The 18,838-nt window shown below is 50.8% G+C and overlaps 1 protein-coding gene across 5 annotated transcripts in view; it reads right to left on the bottom strand.

The window, feature by feature from the left end:
• Nucleotides 1–18,838, bottom strand: part of GRIK5 (glutamate ionotropic receptor kainate type subunit 5) — a 74,075-nt gene that overhangs the window by 16,743 nt on the left and 38,494 nt on the right. For 3 of the 5 annotated variants that reach the window (XM_055369532.2, XM_031004071.3, XM_055369528.2), the window contains 3 exons: nt 7,290–7,406; nt 6,996–7,105; nt 6,350–6,523 (listed from right to left, as the gene is read on the bottom strand). In XM_055369532.2, coding sequence (XP_055225507.1) covers nt 6,350–6,523; nt 6,996–7,105; nt 7,290–7,406 — 401 coding nt within the window. The remainder of the gene's footprint in view (nt 1–6,349; nt 6,524–6,995; nt 7,106–7,289; nt 7,407–18,838) is intronic. The other 2 variants (XM_055369529.2, XM_031004072.3) reach the window with 1 other exon arrangement.

Raw genomic sequence — 18,838 nt, forward strand, 5'->3', positions numbered from 1 at the left:
TAATTACAAAGCTTCAACATGCATGAGGCAAAAATGGATAGAATTGAAGAGAAATGGATAAATTTCCTGCAATTACAGGGTGAGATTTCAAAACTCCTCTCAATAATTGATGGAACAAGTAGAAAATCAGTAAGGATAGAGAAGACTTGAATAACATGATCAACCTACTGGCCCCAATGGACCCTTATAGAACACTGCACCCACCAACAGCAGAAACACATTCAATGCAACTCCACATAGAACATTTACCAGGACAGACCATATGCTGAGCTCTAAAGCAAGTCTCAATAAATTTAAAAGGATTAAAATCCTCTAGAGAACGTTCTCTGACCACGATGGAGCTAAATTAGAAATCAATCATAGAAAGATCTCTGGAAAATCCCCAAATCCTGTCTTCTCCATCACTGCCTTGCTGCGTGACCTTGGAAGTGTGCTGCAGTTTCCTCACCTGTGAAGTTAGTACAATCGTAGGCCCTTCCTCACTGGGTTTTGTGAAGAGTGACTGAGTTCATCCGGCACACAGCAAGTGCTATGCAAGTGTTTGCTCTCATTGTCTTGGTGACACAGGACCGACCCGGGAGAATAGGCTCCCACCTGCCTGGCTGCAGGACCCCAGAGCAACCGCTTGTCTTACCGTGGCCCCCTCTGTCCTCCCTCCTGGCAAGTAAGAATGGCCAGGGTCCCTGTAGACCATATAGATCTGAGGGGCCTGAAGGCAGAGGAGATGCTGAAAAGGGCCTCCCAGACCTCCCACCCTCACATTCCCAGCACGTAATAATGAAAACAGCAGCTGTCCTCCACAGAACACATGTGCAAAGCTATGCTAGGCACTGGGATGGGGATGGAGTGAGGGCTTGATAGAGAGACATGAATTAAACAGCCTCCTGAAAAATAAAACCAAAACCCCAAGACACAAAGACCCAGGGTCTGACTCAACCTCTCCAGAAACCAAGTCTCTCCAAACCCATCTTACAGGTCAATGCTGCCATTCATGCAAAACAAAATTATTTGGCCAGGCACAGTGGCTCACGCCTGTATCCCAGCACTTTGGAAGGCCGAGGTGGGTGGATCATCTGAGGTCAGGAGTTCAAGACCAGCCTGGCCAACATGATGAAACCCCGTCTCCACTAAAAATACAAAAAATTAGCCAGACGTGGTGGCTGGCACCTGTAATCCCAGCTACTCGGGAGGCTGAGCCAGGAGAATCGCTTGAACCCGGAAGGTGGAGGTTGCAGTGAGCCGAGATCGTGCCACTACACTCTAGCCTGGGCAACAAGAGCAAAACTCCATCTCAAAAATAAAAAAATAAAAACAAAACAACAACAACAAAAATTACTCAGTGCCTGGTACACACCAGGCACCCTCTGGCCCCTGAGGACACAGTGTGGATGACTGGTGGTGGTGATGGGGCCACTCACTAAGGCAGCAGAGGGAACACAGACTGGGAGTCAGATTTGGGAGTAAAGACATGAGCTCTGTTTTGCACAAGGTGAGTTTGGAGATGCCTGTTGGGCTCCCAAGAGGAGCAATCCCAGGGGGCTGGACACATGGAGGGGTCTAGAGATGACTTCGGAAGTGTTAGTATGCGCATAGCATGGGAAGTCCAGCAGCAGGTGAGATGGCCCCTGACGAGGTGTATGGAACAGTGGTCTCTGGCGGGGAGGGCACCCTGGGAGGTGTTTGGTAAAGTGTGGGCCGCTGGTGCTCAGCGTAGGACAGCTGGATAATTTGAGGCCTGGTCTGAACAACGGGGAATACCTGTTCTGTGATTATCTGAGCCTAACTCCTTGGTACATTAAAAACCCAAGTATTTTTTTTTTTGCATGATTATAATATAAACCAAAATCTCCAGAAATGCACCTCTTGTTTTAATCGAGGGATGACTGGATGTTGTTTTGTTTGGAATTTTGCTGAGAGCTGCTCACTGTTGGGGGAAATCATCTGTCTCTGACAGCAACTCCACTCGAACTCAAGACCCAAGTCAAGACCCTTGCACCAGCTGCATTAGCAAATCATCACGTTCACAGTGACTTGTATTTGCACAAACATACTCATTTGTCAACTATTTCGATGTGTCAGATATCAAGTGGCAACATAATTCTGTTAAATGATCTTACTTCTCATCATGCCACTTACTCATTCTAAGCAGGCGCCAACTGTCGCATTCTGTCTTCTGGCATAGCCACACCCAGGCATTTGTGTATTGCCATAATATTATTTTATTGGAAGTCACTTCCCTGCTTTTTCCCCTTCATATTGCAATTACGGCGTTAAATTGATTTTTTTACAAATTATGTGTGTAGGAAGATATATTAGCCTTGAATTTCAGCTCAGTGTGGAAAAGGACGTATTAAAAAATATTTGTTATAAGCCGGGCGAGGTGGCGGGCGCCTGTAGTCCCAGCTACTCGGGAGGCTGAGGCAGGAGAATGGCTTGAACCCCAGGGGTCGGAGCCTGCAGTGAGCCGAGATCGGGCCACTGCACTCCAGCCTGGACGACAGCGAGACTCCATCTCAAAAAAAAAAAAAAAAAAAAAAAATATTTGTTATAAAAAGAGGGTGTTGGGTCTGCAAGCACTGAAAACTCACTAGTGTCGGCGAGAAGCCCCATTTGAGGGGTGGCAAAGGCAAAAGGAACCCACAGCAAATGAAACAGGACCAGAGAGGTTGGAGGAAACCAGGAGGACACAGAGCCTAGAAGCAAGAAGAGAGTTTCTAGAAGGGTGGCTAACCGGGCGAATGCTGCCTGGAGGTAAGACAGAGACTGGAGGCATGGATAAGGGGTCGCATGTGCCCCTGGTGCAGCTGGGGTTGGGGGAAGGCAGGCAAAGCCAAGCTACTGGCTAGATCTGAGGTTTTGTGGTTTTCTGGCCAGGAGGGCGTGAGGAAAGGAGGACCTAGGGAAAAGTTGAGGACAATGGCTGCAGAGACAGCCTAGGAGCCACCTGGAGATGGACGAGTGAAAGCAGGAAGGGCTCAGAGAATGGAAACAGGGAGGTCAGAGGACTCATCGCACCAAGTGACCAAGGGAGAGTTGGGAGGGATGGGGGCTATGGTCAGAGTGAAACCTTAGAAATATTGACTCCCAGCCGGGCATGGTGGCTCACGCCTGTAATCTCTCCACTTTGGGAGGCCAAGGCGGGTGGATCACGAAGTCAGGAGATCGAGACCACCCTGGCTAACATGGTGAAACCCCATCTCTACTAAAAAAAAAAAAAAAAAAAAAATTCAGCCAGGCATGGTGTTGGGCGCCTGTAGTCCCAGCTACTCGGGAAGCTGAGGCAGGAGAATGGTGTTGACCCGGGAGGTGGAGCTTGCAGTGAGCCGGGATCGCACCACCACACTCCACACTGGGCGACAGAGCGAGACTCTGTCTCAAAAAAAAAAAAAAAAAAGAAAAGAAATAAAGAAATGTTGCTTCTCAGCCAGGTGCCGTGGCTCACGCCTGTAATCCCAGCACTTTGGGAGGCCGACCCAGGTGAGTGGATCACTTGAGGTCAGGAGTTAGAGATCATCCTGGCCAACATGGCAACACCCCATCTTTACTAAAAATACAAAAATTAGTGAAGCAAGGTGGTGCACGCCTGTAATCCCAGCTACTTGGGAGGCTGTGGCAGGAGAATCACTTGAACCCGGGAGGTGGAGATTGCAGTGAGCTGAGATCGTGCCACAGCACTCCAGCCTGAGCAACAGAGCAAGACTCTGTCTCAAAAAAAAGCGGGGGGGGGCGGGGGGCAGGGAGGAAAAGAAACGTTAACTCCTGAGGCAGAGCTGTCCTGAATAGTGACAAGCCCTCAGGTGTGGCTGCAGGAGGCTGTGGGCTGAGGGGGCCCTGGAGAGGAGGGGCCCGGGTAGTGGGCTGTGGCCAGGCTGCTGCAGATCAGCTACCAGGCAAGTCCTCGAGGGTGATGGCACCAAATCCCACCCCCTACACTGGACCCTGAGTCCCACGAGGGCGGGGACTGGCCTGCTGAGTCATGGTGCTACGTCACATCTGAAGATTCTCAAACATCTGCTGAATGAGTGAATGTGTGGGAGGACTTTGGGTGCAGAAGAGAGTGGGCCCCAGGGCCAAAGGCTCCGATGAGGGAGGGAACATGAGTGGGGGCTGTCTGGGTGACAGCGATGGGAAGGGGCAGAAAACAGCTGGCTAGAGAGTGTGACTCTCAGGAAGAGGGCCCCTGGCTGGGCGGCAGAAACAGTGGCCAGCAGAGATGAGGGCACTGGTCTCCCCCAACCCTCCTGTGAGGACGCCACTAGATTTGTCATAGCAGGTCTCCTGGGCGCCCTCCCAGCACCTCACACACCTGGCCCTCTCCCTCTGTCTAAAATGCTCCTCCCTCTCCTTGGCATGGACAACTCTGTTTCTGCCTTTAGGACTCAACCCAGTTCACCTCCTCAGGGGACCCTTCTCTGACTGCCCCCATGCTCTACTGTTCTCTTACTGTATCCTGTTTGGTTCCTCAATAGCACATTTTATGTGCATCTGCAACATCATTATATGGAAAATATTAGTACATTTCACTTGGACTGTGTGGCCGGCAGAATAGGCCCCGCCCACCAGCACCAAAGAAGTCTCTATCCTAATCCCCAGAACACATGAAGATGTGACCTTACTCAGCAAAAGGGACTTTGCAGCTGTGATTAAGTTAAGGATCTGGATATGGGGGGATTACTCTGGATTATCCAGGAAGGCCCAAAGGAATCACAAGGGTCCTTATGAGTGGAAGAAGGAAGTTAGAGAGAGAGATTTGTGGATCCTATGCTGCTGGTTCTGAAGATGGAGGAAGGGGCCACAAACCAAGGAATGCAAGTGGCTTCTAAATGCTGGAAAAGGTAAGGAAACAGATTCTCCCCCTGGAGCCTCCAGAAGGAACTAGCCCTGCCAGGAACTTGATTTTACGCCATTGAGATCTATTTCAGACTTCTGACCTCCAGAACTATAGGAGAATGTGTATTGTTTTAAGCCACCAAAATTGTGGTAATCTTTTGCAGTAGCAATAGGAAACAAACAGAGCTTTCATTGGGTTTTTTGGGGGGTTCTTTTTTTTTTTTCATTTGAGACAGTCTCACTCTGTCATCCAGGCTGGAGTGCCGTGGCACGATCACAGCTCACTGTAGCCTCAACATCCCAGGCTCAAACAATCCTCTACAGGGGTATAATTTGAAATGATGCCCATCCAAAACCGTTTAAAAAAGCCATCAAGACTCGCAAGTGTCCAAGCCAGTGGACCAAGTGAATTGCTAATGCCTGCCATACCAGTTAGTTCTACTTAGTTAGGAGAAGGGAAAAACCTGCCACCTATTAAGGTTAGTCTTGAATTGAAAAAGGCACAAATTAAGTAATATCTTTGGGACCTATTATTTGAATAAAATAGGATGTCCAGTGTTGATTTATCTGTTTACTTGTTTATTCTCAGCTCCTCTGCCTCTCCAGGGCAGGAATGGGGCTGATTCCTCACCTGAGTGCCTGGCACATGGACAGGCTCAACAGGCATCTGTGAAATTGTTAGAGGCGTGTGAACCAGAACAACTCCATTTTGAATAGGAGCTGGGTAAAATGAGGCTGAAACCTACTGGGCTGCATTCCCAGACGTTTAAGGCATTCTAAGTCACAGGATGAGATAGGAGGTTGGCACAAGATACAGGTCATAAAGACCTTGCTGATAAAAGGGGTTGCAGTAAAGAAGCCAGCTAAAACCCACCAAAACTAAGATGGCCACAAGAGTGACCTCCAGTCGTCCTCACTGCTACACTGCCACCAGCGCCATGACAGTTTACAAATGCCATGGCAACGTCAGGAAGTTAACCTATATGGTCTAAAAGGGGGAGGCATGAATAATCCACCCCTTGTTTAGCATGTCATCAAGAAATAACCATAAAAATGGGCAACCAGCAGCCCTCAGGGCTGCTCTGTCTTTGGAGTAGTCATTCTTTTATCTATTTATTTATTGAGACAGAGTCTTGCTCTGTTGCCCAGGCTGGAGTGCAGTGGGGAGTTCTCAGCTCACTACAACCTCTGCCTCCTGAGTTCAAGCAATTGGAGTAGCCATTCTTTTATTCCTTAGCAGCCTCACTGAATCCTCACAACCCTGAGACATGGGAATCTTTCTCCCCATCTTTCAGGGAAGGTCACTGAGGCAAAGGGAGGGTTGCGGTCTGGCCAAGCTCACATAGCCAGTAAGCGGCAGAGCTGGAGCTCAGCTCTCCCCCCCCATTCCTCGTCACACAGCTCTGCAAGGGAAAACGGGGAATCAAATCTTCCAGGAGATGCCACAGCCCCAACCCCATCCAGGCCTCAGATGGGTCCCTCCCCGGCCCCGGGCAGAGGCAGATAGAAAGCTTCTCACCAGACTCCGCTGACACAGCGCGTGGACAGCGCCCGGGGCATGATCTCCGAGCCCTGCTGCATGAAGCCCCCCACAGGAAACCACAGGCTGTTGCCCAGCGTGTACTGGTTCTCCAGGATGTGGGGGCGTGCCCGCAGGCACGGGTGCGGGTTATACCACTCATAGGGGCTCAGCCTGTGGAGAGACGTGCAGCATGTGGATGGGGCCCAGAGCCCAGGTGGGGAGGAAAAGGAAAGAAGCAAAGGAAAGTCACAGTGATCAGAAGAAAGGGGGAGAGATGGAAAAAGGAGCGAGATGGACAGAAGCACACAGAGAAAAGGCAGAGAGAGATGCACAGAGATGGAGACAGAAGAGGCAGAGAGAGACACAGAGATACACAGAGAGAAATAGAGAAGGGAGGAGGCAAAAAAGGGAGAGGCGGGAAGGGGAGAGACCCGAACAGAGAACCACAGAGCACAGTCAGAACCACAAGGGGAAGAATGAGACTCAGACACAGGGTACAAAACTGAGAAAGGAGGGCACAGGGAATCCGAGGCCCCAAAGGGGAGGCCAAGGACAGTTCCAAGAGAGAAGAGGCAGGTCGGTCCCAGAGGCCTCGGCTCGTGCCTCCTCCAGCCCCTTCCTTCCCAGTAGGCAGTGGACTCACCTGGCAGCCAGAAACAGGACGCAGCTGACAGCCAGGTAGGCAAGAAGCATGAAGAGCCACACAGCAGGGGAGAAGGGGTCCAGGAAGGAGAAGTAGCCAGGCTTGCGGCCCTGTGGGGAGAGTGAGTGAGACCCGGAGCCACCCCTGGCCTGAGCCTCACACCCAGCCCCTGCCCTACCAGGGACCTGGGAGCCTGACCAGCCCATCTGAGGTCCTGGGGCTGTCTGGCTCCCACTCGCAGGCCCTGAGCCTCCATGCCAGGCAAGCAGCCCATGGTCTCCAGGGGAACCATACCATGTGCACTCGGTAGAGGATGCTGATCCCCAGGGTCATAAAGGGCTTGGAAAAGTCGATGACCTTCTCCCGCTCAGCTGTGATGGTGAAGGCGGCCACAGCCAGGTCTGCCTTCTGCTGGAGGGGAAGCCGGGCAGGGGTGGAGGGGGACAGAGGGGAAGACAGAAGTGGACAGTTAGAGAGAAATGCACGGAAAGTGAGCAACTGAGGGAGGCGAGAGAGAGAGAGGTAGGGAGGGGGAGGGGCCAGGAGCATGGACTGACTCCAGGAGCCCACCTTGGGCCTGAAATCGGACCCTCATCGCATGTCCATCCTCATCATCTCACGTCTCCAGACACACTGACTCCGTCCCCTAGGACTCAACTGTGTCCCAGCATCAAGGGCTAGGGATGGAGGGGTTCCCCAAACTCCAATTCAAGCAGCAACTTCTCCCTAGGGCCATAAAAGAGCCAAGGTCCTGAAGGGGCTGAGATTGACAGCACTCGAGATAATACAGGCCCGGACAGAACACAGAGCAGGGAGACAGGAGGCAGGGCCCAGAAATGACCCCGGGTGGGGAGGAAGGGTGCAGGTCAGTATGTGCCCACAGCCAGTGGAGACATAACCCAGGCCCCGGCCCAGTGTATAGTCAGGGAGATAGGGCACAAGCCCCAAACAGCATCCTGGTCAGGAGACGACACTGGTACCAAAGCACAACCCTGGATGAAGGAGGGATGGCCCAGGCCCAAAACTTCAGCTGGAATCAGAAATAGATGGCACAGGACCCAGATACAAACCCAAGGTTGGTGAGAGATGGCACAGGCACAAATGATAACCACGAGGTAGAGAGAGGTGGCACAGGCTGAAAACAAAATCCACGGTCAAAGAGAGAGCAGACAGGCCCACCGTGAAATCCAGGGTCGGGGAGAAAGGACACAGACCCCAAAGATGACCCCAAGCAGAGAGGGAGATGGCGCAGGCTAAACAGCTAAAGCCGGGTACGGGAGAGATGGCACCAGCCTCGATAAAACCGAGGAGCAGAGTGAGACAGCACAGCCCTGAAGCATCATCCAGAGGCGGCAGTGTGGCAGGGGCCCAGAATGTGGATTCGGAGAATCTCTCTGGGAATTCCTGGGTGTTGAGCATAGGGAGCTTCCATCCCCTTTGTTGTACACTTGCCACTTTTATGACTAATACGTGAATTGTCGTGGAAATCATCACAGCTAATACAGGACTCCAATTATTTTAAGCACCCACTGGGGGTCTTTCCTAGCAAGGCCCTGCATGGTGCCCACATCCTCATTTCAGAGAGGAGGAAGCAATGGCCTTTCAGGTGGGCTCCGGTCCTGGGGCCAGGAGCTCAAGACCCCACTTCCTCCTGAAAGCCTAAGGGCCCCCATCCTTTGTTCCCACACTGGCCTTCTCCTCACTCATTCCTGGGGCCATGCCTCGGGCCAGACACCTGCCTCTTGCTGGGCTGGGCAAGGACAGCGGCTCTGCTCCCGAAACACTCCTCAGATCTGTCCATTTCTCTACAACTCCACCACCCGGGCCTGGGCCACTGATATCTCACTCCTGACTACAGCACTGGCCGCCTCATCAGCGCCCCCTGCCGCCACTCATAACCTCCCAGTCCATTCCTCACATATAAGCCAAGAGGACAGTCTCCTGTTTAAAACCTGCCATGGCTTCCCCCAGCACCTAACACAAAACCTTCTCATGGCCAAGAGGCCCTGGCGACCTAGGGCTCAGCTGCCCTGCCAGCCTCCCCTCATATCTTCTGTCTTGCCAGCTGTGCTCCAGCCATGATGGCCTGTTCTTTCCTCAATGCAACAGGCTCATGCCCGCCTCAGAGCCTTTGCACATGCTCTCCCCCAAGCTCTTCTTCCCCGTTCCAGGCTCCCATCATACCCACCCCTTCAGCCCTCCCCAAAGCAGCCTCCAGACCCCACCTCACTCCCACCCTAGGGTCTCTCTCACATTCCCCATGGCCCTTTTTTTTTTTTTTTTTTTTTTTGAGATGGAGTCTCACTCTGTCACCCAGGCTGGAGTGCACTGGTGCAATCTCAGGTCACTGCAACTTCTGCCTCCTGGGTTCAAGCAATTCTCCTGCCTCAGCCTCCCGAGTAGCTGAGATTACAGGGGCATGCCACCATGCCTGGCTGATTTTTGTGTTTTTTGTAGAGACGGGGTTTCACCATATTGGTTAGGCTGGTCTTGAACTCCTGACCTCAGGTGACCTGCCCACCTCAGCCTCCCAAAGTGTTGGGATTACAGGCGTGAGCCACCGCGCCTGGCCCCATCGCCCTGTTCTTAGCACGACTGGAGATGGCCTTGCTCAGGTGCTTGGTAATAGGCTGTCTTCACTCCATACAAGTTCCTTGCCTGTCTGGCTCAGTGAGGCAGCCCAGAGCCCGCAGAGAGCAGGTTCCCAACAGATCCTGCTCGGGTTTGACCGAGTACAGCCTCTCTGACTGGCATTCCAGGCAGCCGACGGCTCCCCCACCGCATTCCTGGGCCACTCGCCACCCCTCTCTCTCGTGCCAGCTTCTTTCTGGCTACGCCTGAGGCGCCTGTCCACTCTGTAGACCTGGATCCCATCCATCCCTCCAGGGCTCCTCACACCTTCACTCCTCTGGGAAGCCATTCATGGACCCCCACTCTCTGGACACCACTTGATCTCAACAACTTGCTCAATTTGGAAAATATCTGTCTCTTCTCTGCCTCTGCTGCTAAACCACAGGCGTTTCAGAAGCAAGGCCAGCTGGACATGTCATGTGTTTCTGGCACTGCTCAGGGGCCAGCTTAGAGCAGGATCTGCTGTGTCTCATGTCCCATCCTCCTCCGCTGAAACCCAGGAATGTTGCTGCTTCCTCTGGGGCCCTCCCAGATGCAGAGACCTCTTCTTCCCTGGTGCCACAATGAAACCTCACGCAGTCAGACGCTTGCATGCACACAGCACTTACCCCATGCAGCCACTGTCCCAGGGTTTTCCCCAGAGTAGCCTGTTTGGTCCCCAGAGCAACCCAATGCAGAGGGACCTCCATTTCTACCATTCTACGCATGAGGAAACTGAGGCACAGAGACTAAGCCTCTTGCCACAGTTGACCCTTGGATTCGGAACCACTCCCCTCCTAGGGGCTTTATCTGCCTGCTGCCCTGGTCGCTCCATGGCTGGGGGTGTCTGAGGTCTGGCCCAGGTGAGTGACTCCTCCCTGGATCCCAGGGAGTTCAAGAAATGAGGGCTGACTGATGGGAGGAGTCAGTGAGTCCTTGAACCTCTGGCCAATATGGCGGCGGCAGCAGCCTCCACCTCTCCCTGACACTGCTCCACATCCAGTCTTCCAGCCAGCACCATCCCAGACAGAAACATGGGGGTTGTCCTGTACACAGCCTCTCCCTCACCCCTCACTGCATCCATCCTCAAGCCTCCTGATTTTGACCCCTAAACACCTCTGGAACGGAGTCACTGCCCTCTGCCTCCACTGCCCACACCCACCCAGGCCACCATCTCTGACTGAATAGCTGGTCTCTGCCTCCCAGGACACACAGCCTGCAGCCCCAGAAATACCAACATATGACAGTCTGGTCACAGTATTTCCCTGCTTAGATTCTGCAATGGGCTGGGCACAGTGGCTCATGCCTGTTAACTCAGCACTTTGGGAGGCCGTCAAGAGGATTGCTTGAGCCAAAAGTTCAAGATCAGCCAGGGTAATGTAGCAAGACCCCATCTCTACTAAAACTAAAAATAAATAAATAAATTCTGCAATGACTCTGCTTGTTTGTATTTTTCTTTTTAGAGACAGTGTCTTGCTTTGTTAACTAGGCTGGAACGCAGTGGTGCAATCATAAGTCACTGCAGCCTTGAACTCCTCAAGTGATCCTCCCACCTCAGCCTCCTGAGTAGCTGGAACCACAGGTGCGAGCCACTACGCCTGACTAATTTTGTTTATTTCTTAGAAAGACCAGGGTCTGGCTATGTTCCCCAGGCTGGTCTCGAACTGCTGGGCTCAAGTGATCCTCCTGCCTCAGCCTCCCAAAGTGCTTGGATTACAGGCATGAGACACGGTGCCTTGTTCTTTTTATTATTATTATTATTTTTTAGATCAAGTCTTGCTCTGTAGCTCAACCTCTGCCTCCTGGGTTTCAGCAATTCTCCTGCCTCAGTCTCCCGAATAGCTGGGACTACAGGCAGATGCCACCACACCTGGCTAATATTTTATTTTTAGTAGAGATGGGGTTTCACCACATTGGCCAGGTTGATCTCGAACTCCTGACCTCAGGTAATCCACCTGCCTCAGCCTCCCAAAGTGCTGGGATTACAGGCATGAGCCACCGCACCCGGCCCTATTTATTATTATTATTATTATTATCATTATTTTTGGAGACGGAGTCTCACTTGTCACCCAAGCTGGAGTGCAGTGGTGCAATCATGGCTCAGTGCAACCTCCACCTCCCGGGCTCAAGCAATTATCCTGCCTCAGCCTCCCGAGTAGCTGGGATTACAGGTGAATGCCACCATGCCCGGCTAATTTTTGTATTTTAGTAGAGACGGGGTTTTGCCATGTTGCCCAGGCTGGTCTTGAACTCCTGACCTCAGGTGATCCACCTGCCTCAGCCTCCCAAAGTGCTGGGATTACAGACATGAGCCACCGCACCCGGCCACCTTGTTCTTAAACTGTCATCCAAACGCCTCACCCGGCCCAATGAGGCCCTGACTACACCTATCACCCCAATAAGACTATGTGCCACGCCTGTTCCCCTTATGAGACCCTGTCTTACACCTCGCCCCAAAACGTCCCGCACCATCCAACCCCCACAGCCTCTCCCCCTACCATCTCACCCTGTGTCCCACATTGCAGCCACACTGCCCTTTCCATTTGTTCATTCTTTCATTTACCTGCCTGACAAATATTTGTGTAGCGCCCTCCACTAGCCCAGCACAATTCTAGCTTTGGGGATACGGCAGTGAATAGAAACATACAACGTCAGGTAGTGACAAGTGCTGTGATGAAAAATCAAGCAGGCAGCAAGAGAGAGACTGGAGGGAGATGCTGTTTTGGATCTGCTCCCCACTGTTGCAAGGGGGGTCTTATTTGAATAGCAACATGAAGGAAGTACAGAAAAGGCAGGAGAAGACCTAGGGGGAAGGTTCCAGGCTGAGGGACCAGCGGGTTCAGTCCCTGAGGTGGGAAGAGACTTGCAGCATCCAGCAAGGCTGGAGCAGAATAGGAGGGGCTGGGAAGGCAGCAGAGTGGGGCCAAGAGCCTGGCAGGGCCTTGCGGGCCACAGTAAGGTAACTGGATTCTGCACCTTGGGCAACGGAGGACATTGCATGAGGATGTCATATAGGAAGGTGTGAACAGAGGGTGACATTATCAGACCACAGGCACAAGGGTGGATGTGGGAACCAGGGAGCCAACTGCAGATGCCCATCACAGTGCTGGGGGCAGGACTGAGTGGCAGCACTGGTGGTGGAGAGAGACAGTGAGATTTGAGTCTCATCTGAAGGTGAGATGGAAGGATCCTAAATGCTGCAAGTTCCTCCTAGGCTCCTCCCAGAGCCTTTGGAGCCCCCTTCCCTCCTCCTACTCACTTTTCATTTCTAAAAGAAAGGCTTATTTATTTGTTTTTGTTTTTGAGACAGGGTTTTGCTCTGTCACCCAGGCTGGAGTTCAGTGGTGTGAAAATGGCTCACTGCAGCCTCAAACTCTTGGGCTCAAGCGATTCTCCTATACCTCAACCTCCTGAGTAGCTGGGACTACAGGTGTGTGCCACCTCGCCTGGCTAATTTTTTCATTTTTTTGTAGAGATGGGGGTCTTACTATGTTGCCCAGGCTGGTCTTGAACTCCTTGGCTCAAGCAATCCTCCCACCTTGGCTTCCCAAAGTGCTAGGGTTACAGGCGTAAGCCACCATGTATGGTAAAAGACCTATTCCTTAGAGATGACTTCCCCACCCTGACATATACCCTCTAGCCCCTACCCTGACGGGCCCCCTCACAGTTATTTAATCTCTGAAATGAAATCAGGAAGAATTTGAATGACAAGTCACCTGTAATGATGGGGGGGGGTGTCATCTAAATGCCCAAAGCCAATCAAAGCACTTGTGATAGTCCCTCAGCTCCCAACCCATCCTGTATACCCTGTTCTGTGTAAACCATATTCCTGCTTTGCCTGCTGCGCCCTGCCAGGATCTGCCAATAGGGGGCGCTAGCAGGAGGTTGCCAGACTGAGGAGGGAAGAGGGATTGCTCCTTCCTGTCTCCTCTCCCACCCCAGCCACCTTCCGCCCCTCCTGGCAGCATCGTTTCTTCTCCTGGCAGCAGATGAATCCGGTGTGCAGCTTCCCAACATCTACAAACCCATCTCATCCAGCCTCTCTCCAGAACCCAGCACCAGCTGTAAGCACCTCTCCCCAGGGTCTGACTTTCAGCTCCACAGAGCCCTTCCTCTAAGTTTCCAAGAGTTTCAGCTCTTCCCTTTCTTCCTAAAGAACTAGGGATGTGGCCACTTCCTGCCATGATACCTCCATGACACCTGAGAGTGAGGGGTGGGAAAGCTATGGCCCTTGGGCCAAGTCCAGCCCATCTGCCTGCCTTTGTACATAAAGTTTTATTGGAACACAGTGACACCCACTGTATTGTCCATGACTACTTTCCATACAACAGAAGAGCTAAGGAGTTATGACAGCAAGGCCTTAAAGCTGAAAATACTTACACTCTGGCCAGAAAAAGCTGGCTAGGTCAGTGCAGTGGCCCATGCCTATAATCTCAGCACTTTGAGAAGCCAAAGAAGGAGGATTGCTTGAGCCCAGGAATTCAAGACTAGCCTGGGCAACACAGTGAGACCCCATCTCTACAAAAAAAATTTTTTTTTTTTTTTTTTTGAGACAGAGTCTTGCTCTGTAGCTGGGCTAGAGTGCAGTGGCGCAATCTCAGCTCACTGCAACCTCCGCCTCCTGGGTTCAAGCAATTCTCCTGCCTCAGCCTTCCGAGTAGCTGGGACTACAGGCGTGTGCCACCATGCCCAGCTAATTTTTGTATTTTTAGTAGAGACGGTGTTTCACCATGTTGGCCAGGATGGTCTCGATCTCTTGACCTCGTGATCCGCCCTCCTCAGCCTCCCACGGTGCTGGGATTACAGGCGTGAGCCACCGAGCCTGGCTGCTACAAAAACTTTTAAGAATTAACTGAGCATAGGTGTTTGAGACCAGCCTAGCCAACATGGTGAAACCCCGTCTCTACTAAAAATACAAAAATTAGCCAGGCCTGGTGGCAGGCGCCTGTGTAATCCCAGCTACTTGGGAGGCTGAGGTTGCAGTGAGCCGAGATCGCGCCACTGCACTCCAGCCTGGGGGACAAGAGTGAGACTTCGTCTCAAAACAAACAAAAAAACCCTAGAGGTCTGCACCATGAGCTAGCCACTGGTGCTTGCTCAAGGCTCCATACAGCATTCCTATTTGCCATCAATACTTTGCGAATGAATCTCCCGATCTGCTGGCTACATCTGGCCCAGGTGGCAGATCAGCTCACATGCAGCCTGGACTGGCTGCAGAGTCTTTGATGCTCTGGACCTCACTCCAGATGAAAAGCCTTACGGGCTGTAGGGAAAGTAAATGGATTGAAGTAGCACATCCCAATGTGGTATGAGTTGCCACCAAAATCCAAAAAGTCCACCAAATGTCACAGCATCAACCAAACAGCACCCCCTCCTCAGCAGTCTGTCTCAGCTCTGTGGGGCCCTCCTCTAAGCTTCTAAGTTTTCATCTTTCAAACTCTTCTACTTGTCCCTTAAGGACTAAGTGTGGTAGCTGCTTTCTGCCGTTGCTACTGCCATGACCTCTTAGTTTTCTTTTTACCCCTTAAGTTAGCTGGTTAACAACTTTACATTTAGCTAACAATTCTTTATACTAAATACTCTCTGTTCAAATAACTGATATGATTCTATTCAAGTAAATGGAGCTGGGTTTTGTTTTTATTTTTGTTTTTGTTTTTGTGACAGTCTCGCTGTCACCCAGGCTGGAGTGCAGTGTCACGATCTTGGCTCACTGCAACCTCTGCCTCCTGGGTTCAAGCGATTCTTGTGCCTCAGCTTCCTGAGTAGCTGGGATTACAGGTGCGTGCCGCTGAGTCTGGCCAATTTTTGTATTTTTAGTAGAGATGGGGTTTCACTGTGTTGGCCAGGTGATCCACCCACCTCAGCCTCCCAAAGTGCTGGTATTAGAGGCACGAGCCACTGCGCCCAGCCAGGGTTTTGGTTTTGTTTTTAGACAGGGTCTTGCCCTGTCGCCCAGGCTGGAGTCCAGCAGCGTGATCATGGCTCACTGTAGTCTCGAACTCCCAGGCTCAAGTGATCCTCCCACCTCAGCCTTCCGAGTAACTGTGACTATAGGCATGCGCCATGCCCAGCTAATTTTTTTTTTTTTTTTTAATGTTTAGTAGAGACAAGGTCCTGCTATGCTGCCGAGGCTGGTCTTGAACTCCTGAGCTCAAGCAATCCTCCTGCCTTAGCCTTCCAAAGTGCTGGGATTACAGGCATTAGCCACTGCGTCTGGCAACCGGCGCTGTTTTGTATCCAGACTGGACCCTGCCAGACTGGACCCTGCCAGACTGCCATCCGCCAGGTTTAATGCCAACTGCACTTACTCAACTACTTCCTGCTCATCAGATCTGATCAACATAATGTTGTCAATGTAGGGGACCAGTGTGAGGCTATGTGGACTGTAGAGTTCAAGTTCTTTGCAGCCTAAATCAGGACAGAAAGTGGGAAAGTTGATGTCACACTGAGCAAGACTGTGAAGATGTGAACCTTGCCTTCTGGTAGCCCTTGGAAATTGGTATGGAGAAAAAAGCATCTGCCAGGTCAGTAGCTCATACCAGCTGCCAAGGGCTGTGCTGACTTGCTCCAATAGAGAAACTTCATTTGGGACAGCAACTGCAATTGGAGTCACCCCTGATCACGTTGACAATAATCCAAAGTCATTCTTCCAAAATCCATCTGCCTTCTGTACAGGCCAAACAGGCCAGCTGAATGTAGATGGGATCACTACCCCTGCTTCTTCCAAGCTGTTAATGGTGACACTAATCTCCACAATTTGCACAAAGGATAGAGAATTGCTTTTGAATTACTATTCTGGGAAAGACAGGGAGTTCTAGGAGCTTCCACGTGGCTCTTTCTACCATAATGGCCCCAACTCCATGGGTCAGTGCGCCAACGTGGGATTCTGCCAGCTACCATGTGTGTCTATTCCAGTTATACAACCAAGAACTGGGAAAACACAGGGTGGGACCATGGCCCCATCAGGCCCCTTCTGAGTTAACCTGGGCTCAGATTCCATCACTTGACCACATAAGTCCCACTGTGTGGTCTACCAGTCAAAGCAGGAAAAATCAAAATGATATGCCATCCATGAAAATGACAGGGAGTTGTCTAAATAGCTAAAAGCCGATAAAAACACTCAATGCTGAGAAGGAGCCTATATAGAAACTGTTGTAGTCTTTCTGGAAAATAATTCAACAAAATATCACGAAAGCCACAAAAAGTGTATTCTTCTTCCACCCAGTTATTCTGTTCAGAGAACCAATCCTAAGAAAATAGGCTGCAATGCAGGCAAAGCTTTTGTGCATAAAGATGCTTGTTGGCCAGGTGCAACGACCCATGCCTGTAATCGTAAAACTTTGGGAGGCCAAAATGGGTGAACCACTTGAGCCCAGGAACTCAAGACCAGCCTGGGCAACAAAATACAAAACAATTAGCCAGGCATGGTGGTGCACACCTGTAGTCCCAGCTACTCAGGAGGCTGAGGTGGAAGGAGCACCTGAGCCTGGGGAGGTTGAGGCTGCAGTGAGCTGTGATGGCACCACAGCACTCCAACCTAGGCAACTGAGTGAGACGCCAATCTCAAAAATAAAAAAAAGATGTTTGTTAATGATTATTTATAAGAGCACAAACAATAAAAACACCTGGAAACAACTAGTTATGAAAAATGGCTAAATAAATTATGGTACATCCACATGGAATTACTACTGTGCAGCCAAGTAACATTCTGTTTAGGTTAAAACAATGATATTATATTTGGCCTTTGAGATGGGCAAAGATTTTATTTTAGAGATTGATAACACTGACTGTTGGCAAGAGTATGGGAAATTTCACATTCTCATGCACTTTTGGTAGGAATATAAATTGGTGAAGCCTTTTTGAACAGCCATTTGGCAGTATACACTTAGAAAAAATTCATACCCTTTGACCCAGCACTTTCACTTCTTGGAATGTATCCCTCAGGAACACTCCCACAAATCCACAGGCCAAGTTTATCATGACACTGGCTATGCTAGCAAAGCTGGAAGCCATCCAAATAGCCATCAATAGGGGATATGGTAAATAATTCATGCTGAGCCACACAATGGAATCCTTATATCCTCACTTGAATTTTAAGCAGGCATCTCAAATGATCCATGACCAGAGAAAACTCTTGTTTCCCAGCCCCAGCAAACTGCTCCTCCCATGTCCTCCTTATATGGAAACTGGCCTCGCCATTCGCCAGCTGCCCTGGCCAAACCCCATAGTCACCCCGATTCCTCTCTTCCTCTTATGCACATCCAAGCTGGCTGCACGCCTGACACAGCTGCCACTCAAACCAAGGCAACATCTTCTCTCATCCACACCCTCCAACAGCCTCCTAAATGGACCATTCAGTTTCTACTCTTGTCCCACTAAGGTGTTCCTCAAGACAGCAGCCAGTGCAATCATTTTTAAATGATTTAAAAATTAGATCCTGCTGGCCTATGCATACAATGGAATATTATTCAGCCACAAAAAGGAATGCAGGCCAGGCGCAGTGGCTCACGCCTGTAATCCCAGCACTCTGGGAGGCTGAAGCGGGTGGATCACGTGGTCAGGAGATCGAGACCATCCTGGCCAACATGGTGAAAGCCTGTCTCTACTAAAAACACAAAAATTAGCCGGGTGTGGTGGCGTGTGCCCGTAGTCCCAGTTACTCAGGAGGCTGAGGCAGGAGAACTGCTTGAACTCATGAGGTGGAGGCTGCAGTGAACCGAGATCATGCCACTGCACTCCAGCCTGGGCGAGAAAGCAAGACTCCGTCTCAAAAAAAAAAAAAAAAAGGGAATGCAGTACTGGTATATGCCATGATGTGGATGAACTTTGAAAGTTGGAAACATCATGCCAAGTGAAAGAAGCCATACACAAAGACCGCATATTGGATGATTCCATTTATGTGAAATATTTGCAATAGGTAAACCCATGGAGACAGAAAGATGGGTGGTTGCCAGGGGTTGGGGTAGTGGGGAGGGAGTGGGGAGCGACTGCTTAATGGGTATGAGTTTTATGGGAGGTTATGAAAACGTTTTGGAGCTAGATAGCAGTAGTGATTACACAATACTGTGAATGTACTAAATGCCACTGAATTGCACTCCTTAAAGTGGTTATTTTTATGTGACATAAATTTCACCTCAATAAAAAAGAGAAAAAAATTGATCAGGCTGGGCACGGTGGCTAATGCTTGTAATCCCAGCACTTTTGGGGGGCCAAGGGAGATGGATCATTTGAGG

Source organism: Gorilla gorilla, chromosome 20 (assembly GCF_029281585.2).
Source record: "Gorilla gorilla gorilla isolate KB3781 chromosome 20, NHGRI_mGorGor1-v2.1_pri, whole genome shotgun sequence".
Taxonomy (NCBI): domain Eukaryota; kingdom Metazoa; phylum Chordata; class Mammalia; order Primates; family Hominidae; genus Gorilla; species Gorilla gorilla.